The 25,212-nt window shown below is 39.9% G+C and overlaps 1 protein-coding gene across 1 annotated transcript; it reads left to right on the top strand.

The window, feature by feature from the left end:
* Nucleotides 1-20,080: 20,080 nt before the first annotated feature.
* LOC113914030 (putative olfactory receptor 52P1) lies at nt 20,081-21,028 on the top strand. Its single transcript, XM_027578737.1, has one exon. The coding sequence runs from the start codon at nt 20,081-20,083 to the stop codon at nt 21,026-21,028; it is 948 nt and encodes a 315-aa protein (XP_027434538.1).
* The last annotated feature ends 4,184 nt before the right edge of the window (nt 21,029-25,212 follow it).

The following is a 25,212-nucleotide window of genomic DNA, read 5'->3' as shown; positions in this document are numbered from 1 at the left end:
TGGAAATTTTCTTCCTATTGTCTACTTCCACAGGGCTCCTCCAGAAAGTATCCAGTGTCAGCAGAATTATAGCATTCAATTTCAAACTCTGACCATTCACATGGAAGGATTAACCCTTGATCTCATTTCTAGACCTTCAATTAGAAAATAATCCTAATATACATTATGAAACATACATGATCTCTGCCCTCAATGTGCTTAAAAATCATTAGGTAATCAGAACATTAAATACCAATTGAGCTAGTATCACAAGGCAATCTTCATTGAGGAATTGAGTGGAAGAAGAGCTTTCTGTGGTGTTTGTGGGGCCCAGGACCACTTTGTAAAAGATGTAGATCCCTGCTATTTTCAATCTTATCCAAGACATTCACTGTCTTCCTGTTGTCTCCAAACTCAAGCTGCATGTCTAATTATGAAAGGAGTGTCTCTCTCCTTTAAATGTCTATCTTGGCTGTATGAAAAAATAATTAAGACTTAGCACCTTCTAAAAACTCACTTTCCTTCAAGTTCTATAAATTTTTCTCTAACAGGGATTCCATAGGTCTTTATTTGATGCTCAGCAATCTCACCAACTAAAGCCATATTTCCAGCCAACTTGAGAGCATGGAAAGACCTATCATTGTTTTCCTTCACCTAAATTTAACTTCCATTTCTGCATGCTTCTACCTTCACCCACTTTTCTTTCTAGTCTCCAGGACATTCAGAGGAAGAGCTCCTCCACTCCCACCTTTTTGTAAGACTGACCTCTGAACTTCACACCATTCTTTTTCTTTCTGGAATACTTTATCTTTCTATCTCCTTTTTATCCCTTTTATCATTCTCTTTGAAAAAGCTTAAACATTTGTTTCCCAGAATTTTGATCTGTGCTTCCTTCTCTTTTTTCTCAGTTTATATTTTAAAGGTTTCTTCTGAGAATGGAGATATTGTAAAAATTATCACAATGGATGAATGAATAAAGAAAATGTGATACACACAGGAATATTATTCAGTCATAAAGAAGGAAATCTTACCATTTGTGGCAGCATCAATGGAATTTGAGAGCATTATGCTAAGTAAAATAAGTCAGATAAATATTGTATGATCTCACTTTTATGTTTAATTGTAAAAGAAATGAACTGATAGAAAAAGGAACCCTCATGTGCTATTGGTGGGAATGCGAACTGGTGCAGCCCACTCTGGAAAACAGCATCGAAATTCATCAAAAACTTAAAAATAGAACTACCCTATGATCCTATAATCATAGTACCGGGTATTTACCTAAAGAATACAAAAACACTAATTCAAAGGGATACATGCCCCTCTGTTTATTGCAACATTATTTATAATAGCTAAATTAGGGAAGCAGCCCAAGTGTCCATCAACAGACAAATGGATAAAGAAGATGTGGTGTATATACACAATAGAATATTATTCAGCCATAAAAAACAATGAAATCTTACCATTTGCAAAATATGGATGGATCTAGAGTATAATGTTAAGTGAAATAAGCCAGAGAAAGACAAACACCATATGATTTCACTCATATGTGGAATTTAAGAAACAAAACAAATGAACAAAGGGGGGAAAAGACAAACCAAAAAGGACTCTTAACTATAGACAAATACCAGAGGGGAAGTAGGTGGGGGATAGGTGAAATAGGTGAAGGGGATTGGGAGTATCTTGATGAGCGCTGAGTAATATATGGAATTGTTGAATCACAATATTGTACACCTGAAACTAATAGAATACTATGTTAGCTACACTGGAATTAAGACTTTAAAAAAAAAAACTCAGAAACAAAACAGATTTGTGGCTGCTAGGGGTGGAAGAAATAGGTGAAGATAGTCAAAAGGTACAAACTTCCAGGTATAAGTTCTGGGAATGTTCTGTACTGCATGGTGACTATAGTTAATACTATAGCATATATTTGAAAGTTGCAAAGAAAGTAGATCCTAAAATTTCTCATCACCAGAAAAATATTATAGCTATGTGAGGTGATGAATGCTAACTAGACTTATTGTGGTAACCATTTTGCAACATATATATCTATCAAATCATTGTCAAACACCTCAAACTAATACAATTCTATGTCAATTATATCTCAAAACTAGAAAAAATTAATTTTAAAAATAAAAAACCATTAGCACAAATCTAGAATATAAAAATGTGCTCAGTAAATATGGGCATTTTTTTTTAAATTGAGAAAACTAGAAGTGAAGTTACTTACTGATAATCACATGTTTGGAAAATATCAAATATTAAGCTTGAACTTTGAGAACTCTGGTTTCCTGACTTAAAATCCAGTGTCTTAAATCACTATATTCTGCCTCCACCTTGTTGTTCCACAGACAGTTCAAATCCAATATGTTCAAGTTAAAAAAATAAAACTCTAACTCCTCACCATGGTATAGGGGAAAGTTTTAGAATCTAAAGACTTAGTCTCAAGTAATGATTGTGTCATCAGTCTGCCAGCAGAAACTAACATTAATCTCTGATGTTTTTAAAGTTTTAGCTTCTCGACCTATAACTAAAGGCAATAACTATACTTCCCGTGACCATCTCGCCAAGTTTTAATGTGAGGAAAGACGGAATCCTATGAGAATAGGCCTCGTAAACTGTGAAGCATTCTGCATATGCCATTTGTCATTTCTATCTGTCCCCCCTTTCTACAATGTTTATCTTGATTAACATCAGCACCATCATGTAGTCTTTGGCTTTATCTCTTCCATCTAACAACCCCTTACCTCGATTCCCCTTCACAGCACAACTTGTATAAAAACTTGACTATATTTGATCTCTACTTCCTCATCTCTCATTTAATTTCCAATCCTTTCCAAGCCAGCTTCCATCTCCACTCCTTCCCTTATACTGACCTGGTCATTACTTCTTTCCCCTCACTCTCTTTCTGCTTTTCTCTCTTCTTTTATTCCCCCTTTTATCTTCATATTACCTTACTAGGTGCTTACTTTTTTTTCCTCTTGGCTTTTTTTTTTTTTTACCATCTATATTCAGGAGATTGTCAAATGTATAGCTTCTACTCTAAGTTCCAGATACATATATCATACTGCCTATTGGGCCTCTCCACCTAGATGTTCCACACTCATCTCAAACAATACAGCCAAAGTGGAAATCTTGTTATCTCCCCACAAACTATTTCCTCCCCATGCACTGTCATCTCAGCACATATTCTGGCCATCTATCCTGTACCAAGGTTAGAAACCCAGGGATAATTCCTCATTTAATCCTTTCTCTCTTCCTTAGTATCCAGTTCATAGCAAATCCTATCAATCTGCCAAATATAATTTAATCCCTACTCTTTTCCTTTTCCCCTGACAGTGTTCTTATTTAATTTATCATCTTTCATCTAGACCACAAAAGCCTCATAACTGTACTCTGTGGTCTGAATCTTGGGCCCTCTCTACTCCATTCTCTATAATGTGGCCGAATAATCCATAAACAGACAAATTATACTGTGCCAGGGCTTGCCTCAAAACCTTCATGGAATTACCATTGCACTAAGGATAAAATCCACACTCCTAACTTTGGTTTACAAGTCCCTGCATGGTCTGGCCCCTACTCACTATTCAGCTTTATCTCCTCCCACCTGTCCCTTCATGTGCTTCAGTTATAGAGACTTCTACCATATGCCAAAGCTCCTGGAGCTCTTTTTCAATCAGTGATGCCCCTTGATCCTGCCCCTAAATTGTCTCCCATGCTGCTTTTCTCCTCTCTATGACTTTTGTCTTCCCAAATTCACATCCCTGGCCTGTGTCACTATAATGATCACCCCTTTAAAGAAATTGAAGATGACACAAAGATATTCCATGCTCATGGATTAGAAAAACCAATATTATTAAAATGTCTATACTCTCCAAAGCAATATATAGATTTAATGCAATCGAGGTATCACAATCCGAGATTTCAAGATATACTACAAAGCTGTAGTAACCAAAAAGTATGGTACTGGCACAAAAGTAGACACATAGATCAGTAGAACTGAAAAAATCTCCTCTGGCAAGGGAGACAAAAGCAAAATTAAACCATTGGGACCACACCAAAATAAAAGGCTCTTGCACAGTGAAGGAAACTACCAACAAAACAAAAAGGCAAGCTACTGAATGGGAGAATATATTCAACACCAAAAAGAAATCAGATTTAAAAAATGGACAGAGGACCTGAATAGACAGTTTACCAAAGAAGACATACAGACATACAAAGATGATCAACAGACACATGGTTAGTGATGTTGACTACATTTTAACCAGAGAATGCAAATAAAAACCAGGATGAGCTATCCCTTTATACCTGTCAGAGTGGCTAAAAAAAACAAAAACAAAAACAAAAAAAACAAGTATTGGTGAGGATGTGGAGAAAAAGGAACCCTTGTGCACTGTTGCTGGAAATGCAAATTGGTGCAGCCACTGTGGAAAACTGTGCTGCAGTTCCTCAAAAAATTAAAAATAGAATTACCATATGACCCAGTAATTCCACTACTGGGTATTCACCCAAAGAAAGTGAAAACACGAATTCAAAGAGATATGCAGGGGCGGGGCTCGCCGCGCAGAGCGCCGGAACGGGCAGCGCAGGGGATGCCAGGAACAGGAGAGCGCGGGAAGCGCAGGGAAGGCCAGAGAGGCAAAGTTTCTCCCCGAGACACTAACCGCAAACCTAAAATAGTAACCGCCGTGGAGAAAAACCTGAGAGAGAACCAGGTAACCAAGTGATCGAGGTCACCAACGTATACACATCCAAACTTACCAAATTTATACTTTAAAGATATTCGTTGTATAGTATATTAATGATACCTCAATAAAAATGAAGACAAAAGTCAGCACCAGTAAAGGGACATATTGTAGGCCTCCTGAGAAGGACATGCATCACTACCCAAAAGGCAAAACCTGAATGAAGAAAGATCAGACAAACCCAAATGAGGAACATTCTACCAAAAAACTGGCAGGTGCTTTTCAAGTGTCAAGATCATTCAAGTCAAAGACACTGAGGAGCCGTCTTCAATTACAGGAAACACAACTATGTGATGGGGGATCTGGACCCTGTATTGAAACCTGGCTCAGGAAAGGGACAGAAGTGGGACAACTGGTCATTCAAATTAGGTTTGTAAATTAGCTGGTAATAATGTATCAGTGCGAATTTCCTGGTTGTAATCATTTTAGTGTGGCTAGAGGTAGGGTGTTAACATTTGGGGCAACTGGGTGAAAAACACTGGAATGTTTTGTTCTATCGTTTCAAGTTTTGGGTAAGTTGAAATCATTTCAAAATGAAAAGATTAAAAAAGGTGGGGGAAAAGAGTGTTGCAGGTGAGGAAGCTGGAGGCCTATCCAGGCCCTTCCCTCCTTGCCTGCCCCTTTCTGTTTACCTGGCTGTCCCAGGGGTCAGCACCAGACACTTCACAGCACAGACACTTCACTTGGTCACAATAAAAATGTGACCAAGACCCATGAAGTTCTAGCTCCTGGACTTAGCCAGGGGAGGCCAGCCTCCCTGTGGCTGGGCCAGCTGCTCTCCTTGGCCCAGTGGTCAGAGCTCATGGGAACCCTTGGCACGCCACCATCCAGCCTTAGCGAACTCTCCACACTTTATTGCTTGGTGAGTTGCCTCAGACTCGAGACCTCAGACCAACACACTACAGCTGGCTTTCCACATGGCCTTCCCACACGACGTCCCCACAGCCCCCATCCGACTCCAGCCTCAGGTGGATGCCTAGAAGCCTGAGCTCTAGCCCAAACTGAGGAAACTTTTCCTTCTGAGCTCCTATGTTTCCACCTGAGCCCAGCTCACCCATGAGCCAGGTCTCTACTAAAGGACCTGGATGATGCTATCTGCTGGCAGATGAGACCAAAAGATCAGGCGTTAGTGGTGGGGCGGTGGCGGGGGTGTCTCTGCAGGCAGAAGGCCAGGATCTCAGGCCTGCCATGACAAGCCTCAAGGCCAGGCTACATTCCTGGGCTGGTCTTGTTTACTCAGACTTAGCTTCCATATCAGTCAGCTCCACACCTCCAGCCTGCAGGCCAACACACTTCAACTGGCTGTCTTAGAGCCAGAGAGCAGAAGCAGCTCATCAGGGGCATCTGAAAAGGAGGTGAATTCCCCCTCCATCTGGGAAAAGAGGACCCATGTTGGGAAAAGAGGACCCATGTGGGGAACTCAGGGATCCAGTGCATCTGATGACTAGCTAAGCCATGCCAAGGTCAGGTCCAGGCTTCCTGTGTGGCATGTCAAAAGCACTTCTGGAAAGCACAGCTTGCTAGGGTCCCTTCTAACCACACAAGGGTCTCACTTCAAGACCAAAATAAATGGGGGCTTGAGAAGTGCAAAAAAAAAAAAAAAGAGATATGCAGCCCTATGTTTATTGCAGGATTATTCACAATAGCCAAGATGCAGAAGCAACCCAAGTGTCCATCCATAGAATAGATAAATAAGATGTGATATGTACACACACACCACACCACACCATATATGGAATATTAGTCATAAATAATGAGATCTTGCCATTTGCAACAACATGAATGGACCTAGAAAGTATAATGCAAAGTGAAATAAGTCAGAGAAAGACAAATACCATCTGATTTCACTCATATGTGGAATTTAAGAAACAAAAAAAAAAAAAACAGAATTTTAAAGACAGAACAAACTGGTGGTTGCCAGTAGCGAGGTGGGTGGGGAGATGGGAGAAATAAAGGGTATTAAGAGTACACTTATGATGAGTGCTGAGTAATGTACAGAATTATTGAATCATTCTCTTGTAGACCTGAAACTAACATAACACTATGTTAATTATATCTGAATAAAAAAACCTCTTTCATCTTCCACCCCTACTAAATCTACCACTACAGTGTGACAGACCACGTGTTCTATCCCTACTGAAAACTGCTTATGAGACCTCACTGCTACAAGGAAAATTAAAAACTACTCCACATGCTGATAAAATTGTTCCTGCCTAAATTAGCCTCACTTCTTAACCATTCCCCTAAACATTCATCCTGGTTTTAGCCACATTGGATTATCTGTCACTTCCTGAAAGGCATGCTTACTGCTCATACTATTTATCTGGAATGCTTTCCTCTGCCCATTTCCATACCTGGCCAAGATCCTGCCACCTTCTTAGTGAGGTCTTCTCAGACTCCTCCAGGCAGATTTTTCTCAGTGTTGTCAATGAGGACTCATTAATGCCCTGAATTAAATAACATAAGGAGAATATGATCCGTGTTGCCAGTGCATGTGTCTGTCCATTTGACAGACTAATTTCTATAATCACAGACTCTACTGAACATTATCGATGCCCAATAAGTGCTTTTTAAATAAGTGTATGAATGACTCTCTGAAGAAACTTTCTCCTCTCCTGCTGGTGTATAATATACTACCACCTAATTCAAAATGAAACGTACTGAGTATCTCCCAATTTTAAGCACATCCACAGATGGAAATTTATGAAATCCTCCATCAATTTTAGTTACATAGATCAGAGTAAAAGTTCTCTTATTAGAAAGTCCAATGTGTATCTTAATTTTCTCTAAGACAGCATTGGGATGGACAGTGTGGAAGGCCTATGACAAAATGGGGCTTTATATATATATATATACATACTGCCACTGTCTTTATGGAATTCAGTAAACCATTTCAGGGTTTCCTTCTCAGAATTTGGACACCCAGATTAGAGCGGGAGGGAGGGACCTTACTAAATATTTCCTGAATGAATGAAAGAATATCCTCTTATCCATGTTGCCACTCTTATCCTAAGTGAATATGCTTCTCCAATTCCAAACAGGTCCCTCCTCTTCCCTGAGTGCCCCGTCTCCCTTACTTTCTGTGTGCTGCTGCTGCCCATCTCTGGCCCTCCAGTTTATTTGCCCACACACCTCATTCTCACGGTTTGCCTATTCTGTTTAAATGCCTAATAATTCATCAAGCTTCCTTCTTTCCAGGTTTAACTGAAATATAGCTCTAAGTCCAATCACAATCCAACTCTGCTTATCCAGTCTCCTCCTGCCCCAGCACCCTTAACCTGCTTGGCATGAGTGTTTTGTCCAGTCCTTACATGTCATTGTACTATGCTTCATGTTTTCATAGTCAAGACCTCAGCAAATGACAAAAGGAAGTCTGGGTCACTTAATTTTTTGTCTCCCCCAAAAATGCATGTAGCTCTATACCTAGAATATTCAGTCAGTATTATAAACTATTTGGTAGGCTACCCCTTTAACTTGAGAGGAATTGAGAAAGATCTATTTGGGCAGCTGAGTCCCCAAATGGTCGTGGAGGAAGTAAGCAGCAGAGCTAGGACTAGATTCCACAACTTCTGACCCCCGTGCAAGGATTCTGTTTACAGGACCCTGCTGCAAAGATACAGCTAGTTGTTACTAAAACCTTTAATAAACAAGGGCAACTAATCTGTCCCTTCCACCTCCCTATTGCAGATGTCTCCTTTTTGTCCCAGAACTATTACAGCAGCTGTGACTGTGGGTGAGACCAGATGTGAAGTAGGAGGAAAGCAAGTGGCGCTAATAAGGGATTAGCTAACCTGGTCTGGGTTATTTAGTTAAGGCTTTCTTGAAGTGGTCCCTAATGCACAATACAGGAGCACAGCCCTGGGAGGCAGAAAAGGATTTCTTCTAACGGCAGCATGGGAGGATCTGAAATTTGTAGCAGATAAAGCCTTCAGGAGGGTAGAGAGCAGGTCTTCTGTTCGATAGACAGTCATACAGGATGAGAATGCTAGAAGACAAGAGAATCAGGAGGTGAGATAATGCCTGAGACAAGAATAAACTGTTTGGGCACAAGAGGTACTGAGGAAGGGACTCTGCCTGTGCACTCCAGAGCTCACCTCCCCATACACACCAACCTAGTCTGTTCCCCTCAAATATTACACACTCTTCTCGTAGTGACTCTCCACTCAGCCTTCAGGTGTTCCTTCTAGTCATTACTATTAGTCTGCTTTCGGCCCCTATAGTTATTCTAGGTTTCTCTGTCAGCCCAGCTCACATGGCTGCTTTCCTTGACCTGTGCCCCCCAGGTACCCTGTTCCAGCCCTCTAGTAGCCAGCTGACCTCGCATAAGTACCCCTTCTTGGTCTGCTTGCTCCTCACCCCATTCATGCCACCTCCCTGACTATGCTTTGTGTATGCCTGGTCTTCCCTACCACCCTGGGCCTGATGTGCTCTCACCCCCCAGCTGGAGGCTCAATTAACTTTCTGTTGGTTTTAGGAGAAACGGATGCAGTTTTCCTCTTAGTGAGAGGAGGCTGGGAAAGAGAGTTGGAAAGGAGAGGTCTGGCTATATCCTCATAATCACCTACTCTTTTCCCAAAAGAAAAAGAAACAGCAGGCCCAATCCCTGAGGGACATCCTGAAAGGGACCCAAGCTGGGCCTGGTGTCTTCCCTGGAGGTCACTCTCGACTCCTTGTCCCAGTCTCTGGTCTTCTGAGGTTCCTGCGCCTGGCTTCCTACAGACCCTGCCCCCTCACCACTTTGTGGCATTCAGTGCCTCCCTTGAGGCAGAGTGTAGTCTGGCTTCGCAATCATGGTGCCTCTTTCCACCCTCACCTTCCTTCCCTGCAGTGCCTACTGAGAAATAGAGCCTCCTCGGAACATGCAAATGACTACCTGCTGTGTGTGCTTGGATTGTGACTTAGAAAGCTGGGGTTCAGTCATAACTAGGTCAAGATTATCTTTTTTTGTTTGGCATTTTGATGTTTTGTTTCATGTTGTGGATAGAGCTGTGAGTTGAGGTTATGAGTGGGAGATTAGGTTTAAATCCCAGTTTGTGACCTTTATGAGGCAAATCCCAGTTTGTGACTTTTATGAGGCATTTAACCTCTGTTTCTTTGAATTGTTTCCTTATCTAACATGTGGGGACAATTATCCTAGTCCTGCCCACCTGTCTGGATAATTTGGGATCCAGTGAGATCACTGAGCTATACTTACCCATGTTGTTGTTACTCAGTAGCTATCAACCATTAATAACAATACCAAAGGGGCTGCTTTCTTCCTATGACTGGTCTCAGCATCTGCTATTCGGCCATAGTCCTGAGAGGGGAAGCTGGCTTTCACAGGGGCTGCTCTGTCATTAAACCTGAACTCATTCTCCATGAGGCATCCCAGCATCTCCTACTGAGACTTGTATACTTCTGGCTTCCCCTCCCATCCCACAGACACGTCCAGATTCTGTATTAGATGTCCTAAGTCTTGTCCCTCAGGAACAAGCACTCAATTGTCTTCACCTGGAGTCTTCAGAACACATTGGGTTTAGGTGAGCCTTCTACACAGAGCTTGTGTTGACGTCTGAGTTAGACTGCAGAGACAGAGACAGGTAGCGATCCTGATTTGAGGTTACAAGCTCATGTTGGGAGCAGTCAGAGAGGAAGGTACCCAGGTTGAATTAGGGAATGATCATGGTAATTTTATGCTTAATTTTTTTGAGGAACTGCCTTACCATTTTCCACACCAGCTGTACCATTTTGCATTCCCATCAACAAGGTACACGATTCCTATTCGACACCTCATTAACACTTAGTATTGTCTGTTTTTTGATAATAGCTATCCTAATGGATATGAAATGGTAGCTCATGGTGTTTTCATTTGCCTTCCCCTAATGATTAGTGATGTTGAGCATCTTTTCTTGAGCTAATTGGCCACTTGTATATCTTCTTTGGAGAAATGTCTATTCAAGTCTTTTGTTCATTTTGAATTACATTTTTTATTGCATTGTAGGAATTGTTTAAATACTCTAGATATCAATCCCTTATCAGCTATGACTTGAAAATACTTTCTCCCATTCTCTCTTGATAGAGTCCTTTGAACTAAAGGTTTTCATTTTCATGACGTTCAGTTTATTTTTCTTACCTGTATTGTAGGTGTCCTTTTCAATAAAACTTGCCAAATCCAATGTCATGAAGCTTTTTACCTACATTTTCTTCTATGAGTTTATAATTTTAGAGCTTCTGTTTAGGTTTTTTTATCAACTTGAGTTAATTTTTGCATATGATGTAAGGTGAGAGTCCAACTTCATTCTTTTGCGTGTAGATACCTAGTTTTTCCAGCATCATTTATTGAAAACACCAATAATCAATTTTTCCATCTTTATGGAGGTATAATTGACAAAAATTATATGTTTAAGGTGTACAACTTGATGTTTTGACATACATCTGCACTATGAAATAATCCTCACAATCTAATAACCTTGTTACCATTTTTTTCATGGTAAAAACACAAGATCTACCATTTCAAGTATAGAATACAGTATTGTTAACTACCAGTAATCAATTTTTTTTTGCAATTGGCAATATTTTTTCTTCTGACACATAAGATTTTAGATAATAACTGGAATTACCACTGATAACATTATACCAAGACATATTAGATTTCTAGGAATTTCATATAATTTGTAGAACACATATACAAAATGAAGAAGGCTTAGTATTAACAAACTGAGGGTTTCAGAAGGGAGGGGCTGGGGGATGGGATAACAGTGAGTACTAAGGAGGGCACATGTTGTGATGAGCACTGGGTGTTATACGCAACTAATGAATCATTGAACACCACATCAAAAACTAATGATGTACTATAAAGTGGCTAACTGAACATAAAAAAAGGCTTAGTATTACGTTCTATTTGACAATGCTTCCCGTGTAATTTAGCATATCAAATAAGCCTAATTAGTGTAACATCTCTTTTTTTAGGAGAAAAAACAATTTTTTTTGTTTGTATGATTTTTCCAGGGACCTTTTAGAAAATCCTGTTACTTTTACATTTAAAGACTTTATTTAGAATTTGATTTTAGGAAGTTTGTTAAAAATATCAAAAAGTTTGGGGCTCCTGGGTGGCTCAGTCGGTTAAGTGTCTGCCTTCCACTCAGGTCATGATCTCAGGGTCCTGGGATCAAGACCCGCGTCAGGCTCTCTCCTCAGCAGAGAGTCTGCTTCTCCCTCTGCCCCTCCACCCCCACTCATGCTCTCTCGTGCTCTCTCTCTCAAATAAAATCTTGAAAAAAAGACCAATAATCTAAGAAAATGGTCCTTTTAACAGAAAGAAAACCAAATTTTAATTCTATACCAGATTATTTTTGATATTAAGAAATTTATTTAACTTATTTTTATCTTAGCCAGCTTGACTTCACACTAAAATTCCTTTCCAAAGATTCTTTTTCTACAAACCTTCTATAACTTTTTTTTTTACATTCAGATTTTATCCTAGGTTTTCCTCTTCCCTATTTTGAAATAGCCTCTCTTTAGGACAAAATTACTTTGTTTCCTCAACAAAAATGTATTTCCATTCCTCATACCTTCTTTTTTTTCTTCCAAGATTTTATTTAAATTCAAGTGTGGTGATGGGCAATGGGTGTTATACGCAACTAATGAATTTTTGAACGCTACATCAAAAACTAATGATGTATTATATTTCGGCTAATTGAACATAATAAAAAAATTCAAGTTAGTTAACATATAGTGTAGTATTAGTTTCAGGAATAGAATTTAGTGATTCATTACTTACATATAACACCCACTGCTCATCACAAGTGCCCTCCTTAATGCCCATCACCTATTTAGCCCATCTCCCCACCCACCTCCCCTCCAGCAGCCCTCAGTTTGTTCTCTATAGTTGAGTCTCTATGGTTTGCCTCCCTCTCTGTTTTCATATTTTATTTTTCCTTCCCTTCCCCTATATTCATGTTTTGTTTCTTAAATTCCACATATGAGTGAAATCATATGGTATTTGTCTTTCTCTGACTTATTTTGCTTAGCATAATATATTCAAGTTTCATCCCCATTGTCGCAAATGGCAAGATTTCATTCTTTTTGATCACCAGGTAATATTCCATTTATACGGAACATATATATATATCACGTCTTCTTTATCCATTCATCAATTGATGGACATTTGGGCTCTTTCCACAATTTGGCTATTGTTGATAGTGCTGCTATAAACATTGGGGTGCATGTGCCCCTTCAAATCAGTGTTTTGTATCCTTTGGATAAATATCTAGTAGTGCAATTGCTGTGTCATAGGGTAGCTCTATTTTTAACTTTTTGAGGAAACTCCATACTGTTTTCCAGAGTGGCTGTACCAGCTTGCATTCCCACCAACAGTGTAAGAGGGTTCCCCTTTCTCTACATCCTCACCAACATCTGTTGTTTCCTGAGTTGTTAATTTTAGCCATTCTATCGGTAATCAATTCTTAAACCCCACCTTGCTCAACCCCCTGGTAGCATTTGGCAGAAATGTACACTACCTACTTCCTGGTTTCCTAAACAACGCTCTGAAGGTTTTCTTCCTTCTTCATTATGTTCTCTTCTGAGTATCCTTTACTGTCTAGTTCTCTTCCCAGTCTCGGATTTGGGGCTCTCTTCTCTATATTCATTCTTTAGGTGATTTTATCATTTCTCAAAGTTCTAACTATTCTTTGATGCCTTCCAAATGTATATTTTCAATTCTGATATCTCTGAACTTCAAATTTGGTAAATATAACTTGCTCACCTGACAGCTATTCTTGAATGTCTAATATATATGTCCAAGCTTACTTATTCAAAACAGAATTCTGATTCCTTTCTTCCTCTACACTTTAAACCCACTTTAATCTCAGTGTTTCCCATTGTACTAAAGTCCTTCCATTCATCCAGATGGAAGACTGTAAGTCTCCTACCTGAAACTCATCATATTCTCAAGACCCTGCATTCAATGAATCCATCAACAAATTCTATTTGCTGCATCCTCAAAGCATATCCCAAGTGTAATCACATTTCATTGACTCTACTGCTGCCATCCTGGTTAAATCACTCATTTCATTCTTTGACTACAACAATAACTTTTGAACCAGCTTCCCTCTTTGGACCCTTATTCTCCCTATGTAGAACCCAGAGTAGACCTTTTAAAACTTTAAGTCAGAGCATAACAGAATCCTGTTCAAAATCTTCACATAGATTTCTTCACTTCAAACAAATTCCTGTTTTCAGCATGGCTTACAAGACCCTTTATTATCTGGACCTTGGCTATCTCACAAATTCATCTCCTACTTTCTTAGTCACTTCACTCAAGCAAGTGACCCGATGCTGCCTCTCAAATTCACTACATTCCAGACCACAAAGCCTGTACATCTGCTGTTCCTTCTGCCTGGAGCACTGTCCTCCATGTACCTGCATGGCTTGTTCACTCATGTCATTAAGATTCCTACTCAAATGTCACCTGAGAAAGGTCAACCATGACTACTCTGTCTAAAATTATGTTTCTTGTCATTTTCTGTCTTTCTATTTTTATTAGTACTTTTCAATACCTATTTGTTACATATTGACTTTAACGAAATTCTCCCTTACTAGCTTAGAAGTTCTGTGAGATCAAAGACTGTCTTCTTTGTTCACTACTACATTCCTAGGACTTAGAGAAATGTTGACACATAATAGATGCTCAATAATATTCTGTAGAGTAAATATCATTACTTGAATAGAGTTCTGCCCAATAGTATCCCAAGTTAACAATGAATAGCCATGCCTATCCCTGAGCCCCATTAAGACAATGGAGATCCTCGGGGCACCTGGGTGGCTCAGTCATTAAGTGTCTGCCTTCGGCTCAGGTCATGATGCCAGGGTCCTGGGATCGAGCCCCACATCGGGCTCCCTGCTCCGTGGGAAGCCTGCTTCTCCTGCTTGTGTTCCCTCTCTCGCTGTGTCTCTCTCTGTCAAATAAATAAAATCTTTAAAAAAAAAAAAAAAGACAATGGAGACCCTTGGCTTAGCTCTAAGCACTGTGGTGCTGGCAGAAAATTTAAGAGTCATCTCACTTATCTGCTATTGCCACTTATTTCCCTCTATTAGAATCAGTTGTGTCTCTGGAAGAACTAAATGGGGGAATGGCCAAAACTCAGAAACCCTGATTCTTGAAGTATGAATCTATGCCCAGAGAACAAAGCCTGCACCTTCCTTTCTATCATCTGGGCCATGCTATCTCCCACTGTCTCTTCCTTTCACCATCTGCATTTAAAACTCCTTAAAATGGAATTGTGTGTGTGTGTGTGTGTGTCTTCTAAAGGAATGTATTTATAAATCATTAATATAATTAAAGCTTTAGATATGGTTAAAAGACAAGTCATGTAATTGCATTATCTTAGATGAGTATTATCATACTTTTTTAAAAATAGTGGAATCCCTCAAATGAAACATTATATAACACACTGTGGTGAACTGTGGTGAACATCTGTTGTTTCCCTTCTTTGGTATAGAATTCAAAAATATGATAGCTTGCTTCCTGGGAACCTCTTCTCCTAGTCACACAGTTTTTTTGGAGTAAACACTTGTATTTGCAAGAAAATATTTAAGGATTTTTACATGTTCATCTAACCTTCCTATCCATCTTGGGAGGTATATGGTCTATCACTATAAATTTGCCCAGGTTTATCAGCCACTTTTTTCCCAATTTATTTTTTATCTTTTTACCCTTTTTTAAGTTGTAATTTCTTTCACTATACAAAAGTTTATTTTGAGGTAGTCTCAATATTTTATTTTTGCTTTTGTTTCCCTTGCTCTAGGAGACATGCCTATAAAAATGTTTCTACACTCAATGTCAAAGAAATTACTGCCTGTGTTCTCTTCTAGGATTTTTATGGGTTCAGGTCTCACATTTAGGTCTTTAATCCATTTTGAGTTTATTTTTGTTTCTGGTGTTAGAAAGCAATCCAGTTTCATTCTTTTGCATGTTGCTGTCCAGCACCATTTATTGAAGAGACTGTCTTTTCCCCATTGTATATTCTTGTCTCCTTTGTAGATTAATGATCATGTAGGCAAGAGTTTATTTCTGGGCTCTCTGTTCTATTGGGTTGGGGTGAGGGGACGGGCAAAATGGGTGAAGGGGAGTGGGAGATTCAGGCTTGAATAAGTCACAGGAATAAAGCAGAGCATAGGGAATATAGTCAATGATATTGTAATAGTACTGTGTGGTGACAGATGATAGCTACACTTGTGATGAGCATAGCATAATGTATAGAGAAGTTGAATCACTATGTTGTACACCTGAAATTAATGTAATAACATTGTGTGTCAACTATAGTCAAATAAAATTTTTAAATGTTAACTTTGAACTGGGCTTCACTGGTTGCTAGAAAATGCCCATTATCCCTTGTTTGCCATGTTTTACACCTGCTGTCTTCTCTCCTTCATGTGTACCTTCCTCCAAGCCTACCTTCTATTTCTGAATCTTTGACTAAGTTTTACAGCACTAATTGCTTTTCTGCTGAATGAGCCTGCCTTTTTTTTTATATCTATAGGTCTCTCATTAAATTATAACTAATTTTTTTATGTCTGCCCATCCCAAACCAGACTATGAACAAAAAGGTGTGATCCTTCAATTCTGTGCCCTAACATCTAGCATAATTCTTTGTGGATAGTAGATGCTCAGTCAATGATCATTGAATTAGATAATAAAATAAAAACTTTTTACCAATTGCTTGGCACAGATCAGGCAAAATGATAAGTACCTTGCATATGTCATCTCATTTAATATTCATTGCCTCCTCATTTTACAGTGAAAAACAGACAGAGAAGCTAAGTAGTTGAACCAAAAGAAATATTGAGAAGTAAGTATTTGGGACACATGGGAGGGGCCAGGAGAAAAAGGAAAATCAGCAAAATTTCCTAAACTGTGTTCCTGTGACAGAAAGCCTTTAGGATTATTTGTGTGCAGGGGTCCATCCACCCACCCCCTTCCCATCCACTCTGAGCTCTCAGGATAAATCTCTATTGCCCTATTTTTCCCCCTACCTTACCCAAATATCCTAGCTTCAATTTTCTGCCTCTTTCCAGTATCTCAAAGGTCTTTTTAAATGTCTTCATCCCCAGGGAATTTTTACTCAGGGCCTTAATAATAGGATAAATATTCCAGCCTTTTTGCTCCCCACACACTAATCCCTGCAGGACCTGAGACTTCACTACCACTCCCTGCCCCAGACCTGGTAAGTCTGTCTGTGTATTCAACCCTATAATATGCACACTACTAGCAGACCAAAGACATGGCTGCACTAAGATCATTTTCTCACTGAGGTGGTCTCTACTTCAGATAGGGACTTACAAATAAATCACACTTTTTGATCACTGCTATGTGCCATGTAGTACTCTTAGATGAATGTCCCCCATAAGGATTCCTCACAGTAACCTCTGAAGTAGGAATCAACCTCTCCAGGTCACAGATGAGGAAGCAGGTTGACAAGGGTTGAGTGACTTGACTGAGATCACACAGTTGGTGAGTTAGAGTTGAGAATTGAAATGGGCTGCTCTTACTTTTCCACTAATAAAAGTTGTATCCTTGGCAAGTAGCTTCCAGATGCTCATGAGCACTTCCAGCAATGAACAACTTGTTCCTTTCCTCATGGGGCAGGTTTGTTCCTATACTTGAGCTCCTGTTCTAACATATTTTAAGTAAGGCCTTTTTTCAATACCAAACACTAAGGTAATTCAGAATGAGAGGGACATAAAGTAGAGTTATTCTGGGTGATTCGTATGGAAGAGGCTGAGAGTCTCTCCCTCAGAAGAAAATTACAGTATAGCACAACAGCATTCACAGGTAGAGAGAAAAAGCTGTAAGAGTCTCTAGCCACTCACCTCCACCATGGAGAGGGTTCTGTAGCCATGCCACTCACCTCCCAGCCCACAGTCTAGGGATCATTGAATCAGAAGTGGCAAGACCTCCTTTGAATGCTGGCAATGATAACCCACCTCCTGCCTTGTATCAATTCTCAGTGCCCTACAATCTTATCCTGGAGATTTTTTATGAGACCTAACTCAAATATTATTGAGGACAGGAAGTGATGACTCCCAAGGCCTTCACCTTGATCTCTTTTAGAATCTGGGCATACTGTGCTCAACAAATGCTTTTCCAACTTCATTTTCTCTGTCTGTGCAAATGGGTCTGAGGCAAGGGGAGCATGCAGTCATTGTGCTATGTAACTACAAAGATAGAGTGAACATTCTTTGAGAGGCAACTCAGGGGCTGAGGAAACTTGATTCAATTATTAAAAGACTGAGTGGAAGAAGAAAAAAGGGAAAAAGCAAGGCTGTCCCATTTATGTCTGATTATTCAACTCTAAATTTTCTCCACACCAAAGAAAGGGCCCTGAAGTATGGACACTCCAAAACAATGTCTTAACTAAGTGTTTGTACCTGTGTCTTCTGAGTACAGCCTTGTTCACGCATTTTATACAGCAACATATATAGACACACAGTTACATGCTGAACTAAGCACATAGTGTGCTCATTCATAGAATGGAGCAGGTTTACATATACCATTTTATTTTTTTTAAAGATTTTATTATTTATTTATTTTGACAGAGAGAGAGAGAGACAGCGAAACAGCGAGAGAGGGAACACAAGCAGGGGGAGCAGGAGAGGGAGAAGCAGGCTTCTCGCCGAGCAGGGAGCCCGATGTGGGGCTCGATCTCAGGACCCTGGGATCATGACCTGAGCCAAAGGCAGACGCTTAACGACTGAGCCACCCAGGTGTCCCATTTTACAAGGGCCCACCGCCCACATTGTTCTCTGTCCCTGACCCTTCAGCCACCACCAAAACTGAAATACCCTCTGGATATACTCGATCCCAAGCTGAATGGTAGAAATTCAGGGAGGGGAAATAGCACAGAAGAAAAAAATAGGAAGCACATTGGAAAAAGGGATGATGAGACATAAAGAGACAAGATGATTGTCTCAATACCACAGTGACAGCCACAGTTGGCACTGGGATGGCATCCTGTCCAGGGTTCCTTCGCCCAGACCACATTAGAAGAACTTACCCTTTCTCTTCTTGCCTCTTTCTTTCTGGGTATGGATAGCTGATGTAAGGGATTATAAGGAGTATTGTAGCTTAATGTAAGGGATAAAAATGGGCTATCTCCAGAGGGTTCCATTAGTTCCATTCTCTGTCCCAACTAGCAACCAGAACACAGTCAAATCCCATTATATTAGAAATCAGTGTGAGAAAGGTACTCTTCTCCCGCCTGTGTCTATTCCTGGTTCTTGTTCTCAACTTTCCTTTTCATCTTCCTGTCCCTCTACTGTCCCCTTCCTGACTTTCTTACTTAATCAAATTCTTTCTTAAATTCTCAATTACTGGCTGGCTAGTGGATAAGAGAGTAATGAGAAGGGGCATGTAGGTAAGGGAAGATCAGGGGATATAGAAAGTGTGGATAATAGACAGATGTGGTGGACATTGTTAACATTTGCTTATAGTTAACATTTGTGATTAAAAGTCACTTTTCATACCGTCTTTATGTACCTTTGATTTTTATGAGACTGTATTCATCCCTCAATAACTTTATCAGATCACATATTATGGGCAAATTAGCCTGACCTCTGCCACTGACCAATTCTGCATGATCTCACTTGTTTCTCCCAGTATCCATACAGACACCTACAACAAGCACAGGATCCTAGTACTAACATGAGCCAGGCAATGTTATGGCTTTAGCAGGCTATAAGAGACTCAGGCCCTCACCACGTAAACGTTGTTCTGGATCAGAAGCCAGGTTCTGAGTCTCATCCATGAGTAACCATGGGCTCAGTGCCCTGAAAAACCCTTTGAATATCCCCCCACTTTCCTTTCTGTAACTTCTCAGTCCTGATCTTCCCGTCTTGAAAAGTAATTGCATTTGAGTCTTCCATCCAATCTGCCTGACCTTTCATCATTACATCACCCTTTTATTGTCACATAGGCAGATGGAACAGAAAGAAATGAGAGTATAGGCAGAATAGGATTTACAGGCAGACAGAAGACTGGTAAGATTCTCTAATCACTTACCTTCACGATGGGGAGAGTTCTATAGCCATGCCACTCACCCTACAGCCCCAGCCTAGACATCACTGAATCAGACACAAATGGAAAGGACTCCTTTGATCCCTGGTAATGATAACTTCACCTCCTGCCTTGAATCACTTCCCAATGCTCTACAGCCTTCTTATCCTGGATGTTTCTCATGAGATCTAACTCAAATATTTTCTGCTGCCCACTTTGTTTCAGCCACAGCATAAGAATGGATCCCAATGGCTTCATCTCTCATGGCTTCCTGGGGTTTAGAGCAGGGTAGTAAATTCTTCTCTACCCACCCTACCTGGACCTGACCATGCAGTACACAAACCACAGCCATCAGAACCCAAACTCTTTTCTGCTCATGGGAATTCCTGGCCTGGAGGCATCCCACTTTTGGATTGCATTTCCCTTTTGCTCCATGTATGCCCTGGCAGTGCTTGGCAACATGGCAGTGCTACTGGTGGTGCGATCAGAGCCTGCCCTGCACCAGCCCATGTACCTATTCCTATGCATGCTGTCCATCATTGACCTGGTACTCTGCACTTCTACTGTGCCCAAGCTCCTTGCACTTTTTTGGACAAATGCTACTGAGATCAACTTTGGGGCCTGTGCTACCCAGATGTTCTTTATCCATGGCTTTTCAGCCGTCGAATCTGGTATCCTGCTAGCAATGGCTTTTGACCGCTACTTGGCCATCTGCCGGCCACTGCACTATGGGTCATTGTTGCCCCCAGAGGCTGTGGGCAAGCTGGCAGCTGCTGCTGTGTTTCGTGGCTTGGGGCTCATGACCCCACTCACCTGCTTACTGGCAAGGCTGAGCTACTGTAGCCGAGTGGTGGCCCACTCCTACTGTGAGCACATGGCTGTAGTGAAGCTGGCTTGTGGGGGCATACAGCCAAACAGCATCTATGGCATCACTGCTGCCACGCTGGTGGTGGGCACAGACTCCATTTGCATCGCTGTCTCCTATGCACTCATCCTCCAGGCTGTGTTAGGCCTTTCCTCCAAAGAAGCAAGGGCTAAGACATTTGGCACTTGTGGCTCCCACCTTGGTGTCATCCTTCTCTTCTATACACCAGGACTCTTTTCATTCTACACACAGCGCTTTGGCCAGCATGTACCCCAGCACATCCACATCCTCCTGGCTGACCTCTACCTTGTTGTACCACCCATGCTCAACCCCATCATCTATGGCATGAAGACCAAACAGATCCGGGATGGAGCCCTCCGACTGATGAAGCAGGGCATTGTTCAGTCTTAAGTCTTCAACCCCACCCTGGAAAGCTATCTTCTTCCTTTAGGCCTTGGGCAATTGTTGGAGGAGGCCATTGAGAGGATGTGACCACCAGTTAACCTGTGAGCTGGCTGGGGGCATTTGGACGTTCTTTATCCCTTCCTCTGTCCCTGGAATGTACATTCTGCCCACCATTCCTACAGTGAGAGCTGTTCTAAGTACACAGCCTTGAGAGGGTAAGGTATTGTTGAGCCCATCTGGACATTATACATGACTAAACTCAGTTAAGGCCTCTATATAAACTTTTAAGATTTGGCAGATGGATACTTATCTTGTGGCCACCAAGACAAACCTCTTAAGTAAGTCCTTTGCTTTTTAAACCTGTCACCTACCCATCTGGAGTGGCCTGCCTCTTTCCTTGGTCTCTTCTTGCTCCCTGTGTATGGGAGCCAATTTGTGAACCAACACCAATTGTTAAGAGACCAGTAGTTTCCAGCATGGTGGAGAAAGAAAAACCCACACTCAGTGGTATCCTTACTTTGATAAGGAGATAAAGCACAAGTCTGATGGGTGAAGAATCATCAGATATTTCCCACTTGTGATGTAGATATGGTTACAAAGCCTAGGGATCCCCTGTCTATTGGGAAACATGGTCACCAAGCTGATGATAGCCTCCCAGGGAATTCCACACTGCTCTTCTGACATGGCTCCTACCTTCTAGGAGACCTTGATAAAATGAAAAAGATATGACTGATGATCTGAAAAGGAAAAATAATCCTCATCCATAGTAAGGTGTTCCTACTCTGATATGGATACATGAACACCTCCCTCAGCGAACTCCAAGTTTGACAGGAGAAACACATACACAGAGAAGAGAAGCAGAGAGATGGAGATAGAACACTCAGCAATGGACCATAGGGACAACTGTATCCACTGTATAGAGGGCAATGAAGTGTAATGTCAATCTAGGAAGGTGAGAATTTTCATCTTTTCATTGAGCATTTAGTATGCTAAAAATCTAGGGGTATGGACTTGATTAGGTCAAAAGTCCTTGTGGAGACTGTTAACTATTAGCCAGAGGAAAACGACAATAGGGAGACAACAGTGAAACAAATTAGTTTAATTAGCCAAATTAAAGAAATATGATTAGGATAAGCACAGGGACCATGGGTATTGAGTAAGGACACCTAACTTGCTCAGGAAAAAGAGATCCCAGTACCCACCTCTTTTCATTCCACATCTCTACAGATAGGAGAGGCCGCTTTCTCAGAAGCCTTCAATGATGCCTGGGGTGTAAGGTGTGGGAACAAAGTCTCAGACTAGATGATATCAAGTCTGTTCCCTGGGAGTGGCCATGTGGAGCTGCCACCAAGCCTCAAATGTCCAGGAAAAAGACCAGACCCCTTCTTTGGAGAGAAAATAGAGAAAGCAGTCCAATTTGACCTCCAGAGCAGGTTTTAAAAATTAAAGTGATGGATGTGATTAGAAGGTCCATTAGGATCCAGAGTTCGCAGAGTCCCTGGTTTTGACATCCCTGCTCAGAATCCACATTCAGATTGGTAAGGAGTTAATAGGTATTTGGCTCCCAGGCAAAGCATTCTAATAAGTTAGGGAAGAGCTTGCACAGGAGAAGGCCACTAGCAGGCTCAGGAAGACCTAGGTCATCAGAACTTCATCCAGTTATAGCCGTAGATTAACTTAACACTCTGCAGTGCTTCACAAGAATATGCATCATCATCTTAGAGTTTCATAACCATCTGATGAAGGCACATAATTACCTCCACTTTACAGAGCCCAAGGCAGAAGATTAGGAAGGTAATAACTTGCCCAAGAAATCAAGTAAATATCAGAGCCAGAATTCAGATCTTTTTAATTCTAAATTCTGTGTTGTTTACCCCTTATCCAATAAGTTCCTATAAATCTAGACCCTGGAACCAAAAATCTAATAAGATTTAATCTAGGAATGAGGGGATAATTCTTTTCCTAATATCACTGGCCTTACTGAGAATATGCAACATGACAAACACTCTTCTAGGGTTTGGACATATAATGATGATTCAGGAAGATAAATCCCTGGTGACAACTTGAATAGGAGACCTCAGCAAAATCCCCCCACCCATGTACTCTGACTCCTGTGTTACCATAATAATTCTTCCTTCACTCTAGGGCTCAAAATTAGTAGCTTTAATTTTCCCACAAACAGCCCAGGTTGCCAGGCAACTAGAGACCTCAGATTGGCCAATAAATTCAGTCTCCAGGATACTTAATTCAAATTATGGGGGAAATCAAGAAAACCAGCTATACTCTATTTGGGACCATTGGTTACAGTTGATTTATTTTTCCAAAACTATTTTTTAATGAGGTATAATTTACCTAAAATAAAATGCATATGTTAAATATATAGTTAGATGATATCTGACAAACATGTGCATCAGTATAACCACCACCTTAATCAAGATATAGAATATTTTTATAATTCCAGAAAGTTCCCTCGTGCTCTTTCCAGGTAAAACCCTTAGGGGTCCTCCACTGAGAAAACCACTGTTTGATTTTGATTACCTTGGATCAAACTTACTGTTCTAGAAGTTCATATAAGTGGAATGCTATAATATATATTCTATGTGTCCAACTTCCTTGGCTCAACATGTTTTTGAGATTCATTTGCATTGTGTGCATGAGCTGTGAATTCCTTTTTATTTGCTAGTATTCCATTGCATGAATACACCAAAGTTTAACTATTTTGGGACACTTGAGTTGTTTTTTTTTTTTTTCTTTGCTATTATAAATAAAGCTGCTATGAATATTTCTTAAACGAAAAGTAGAATTTCTGGGTTATAAGGTAAATGTATGTTTAACAGAATCTGCCAGATGGTTTTCCAAAGTAATTGGACCATTTTATATTCTCGCCAGTGCTGTATAACACTTCTCAGTTGTTCTACATCCTGATAAACCCTTGAAACTACCATTCTTTTTTTATTTTAACCATTCCAATATGTGTAAAATGGTAATTTGTGGGTTTAGTTTGCATTTTTCTGATGACTGACATTGAGCAACTTTTTATACATTTACTCTTTGTGCATACACCTTCTATGAAATGTCTGTTAATATCTTTTGTCCATTTTTTATTGAATTTTTTGCTTATTGATTTGTACTAGCCATTTATATATTTCAAATACAAGTCATCTGTCATTTAAACATAGTGAAAATATTGGCCAATTTTGTGGCTTGCCTTTTGATTTTCTTATATATCTCTTGATAAAAAGAAATTTTTAGTTGCGTATAAAGTAATGAATCATTGAACACTACAACAAAACCTTTGAGAACTATATGTTGGCTAACTGAGCATAATAAAATAAATTTTAGTTATAAACTCAAAATTAGCAATCTTATTCATGGTTAGTGCTTGTCTTATAGATTTAACTTATTTTAGGTCTGTGATCCAACACAAATAATAATTGTATAAAGTGTGAAGTAGAGATCAAGATTTATTTTTTTCACTTATGGATATTCAGTTCGAGAATTTATTGGAAAAACTCTTTTCCAAATTGAATTGCCTTGGCAACTTTGTCAAATATCAGTCAACTCTTTATGTGTGGATGTATTTCTGGATTTTTCTTTTCTCTTTCATTAATCTATTTGATGATCATATCAATCTCATATCCTCATATCAACACTGACTTAATAACTTTATAATAAGTCTTGAAAGGGAATAGTATAAGTTCTCCAACACTGTACTTCCACAGTTCTTCTGGCTGTTCCATATTCTTTGCATTCCTATATATATATATATATATATATATATATATATATATATATATAAATCAATTTGTTAGAAAACATATAATGAAACCCTGGTAATATTTTTTGTAGAAATTATTTTTTTCTGATCCCATATTGGCTAGGACCTCTGATACAATATTCAATAGAATTAGGCAAACATCCTTGCCTTGTTTCTGATCTTAGGAGGAAAGTATTCAATTTTTCATAATTAAATATCATGTTAACTGTAGGTTTTTCATAAGTTTCCTTTACCATTGTTGAAAATTATCCAGATGGTGTTGAATTTGGTCATCATTTTTTTTCATAGAGTTAGGTAATCACATGATTTTTCTCCTTCATTCTATGAATGGAGTATACCAATTGACTTATTTTTAAATGTTAAACTACCTTATATTTCTGGAATAAACCCCACTTGGTTATGATGTACTATC

The sequence above is a fragment of the Zalophus californianus genome, chromosome 11, assembly GCF_009762305.2.
Source record: "Zalophus californianus isolate mZalCal1 chromosome 11, mZalCal1.pri.v2, whole genome shotgun sequence".
NCBI lineage: Eukaryota > Metazoa > Chordata > Mammalia > Carnivora > Otariidae > Zalophus > Zalophus californianus.
Note: the sequence above shows the minus strand (reverse complement) of the source record. Positions and strands in the feature narration are given on the sequence as shown.

Coding starts and splice junctions, on each gene's coding strand:
- LOC113914030 (XM_027578737.1), top strand. CDS start 20,081: ATGCAGTACACAAACCACAGCCATCAGAACCCAAACTCTTTTCTGCTC.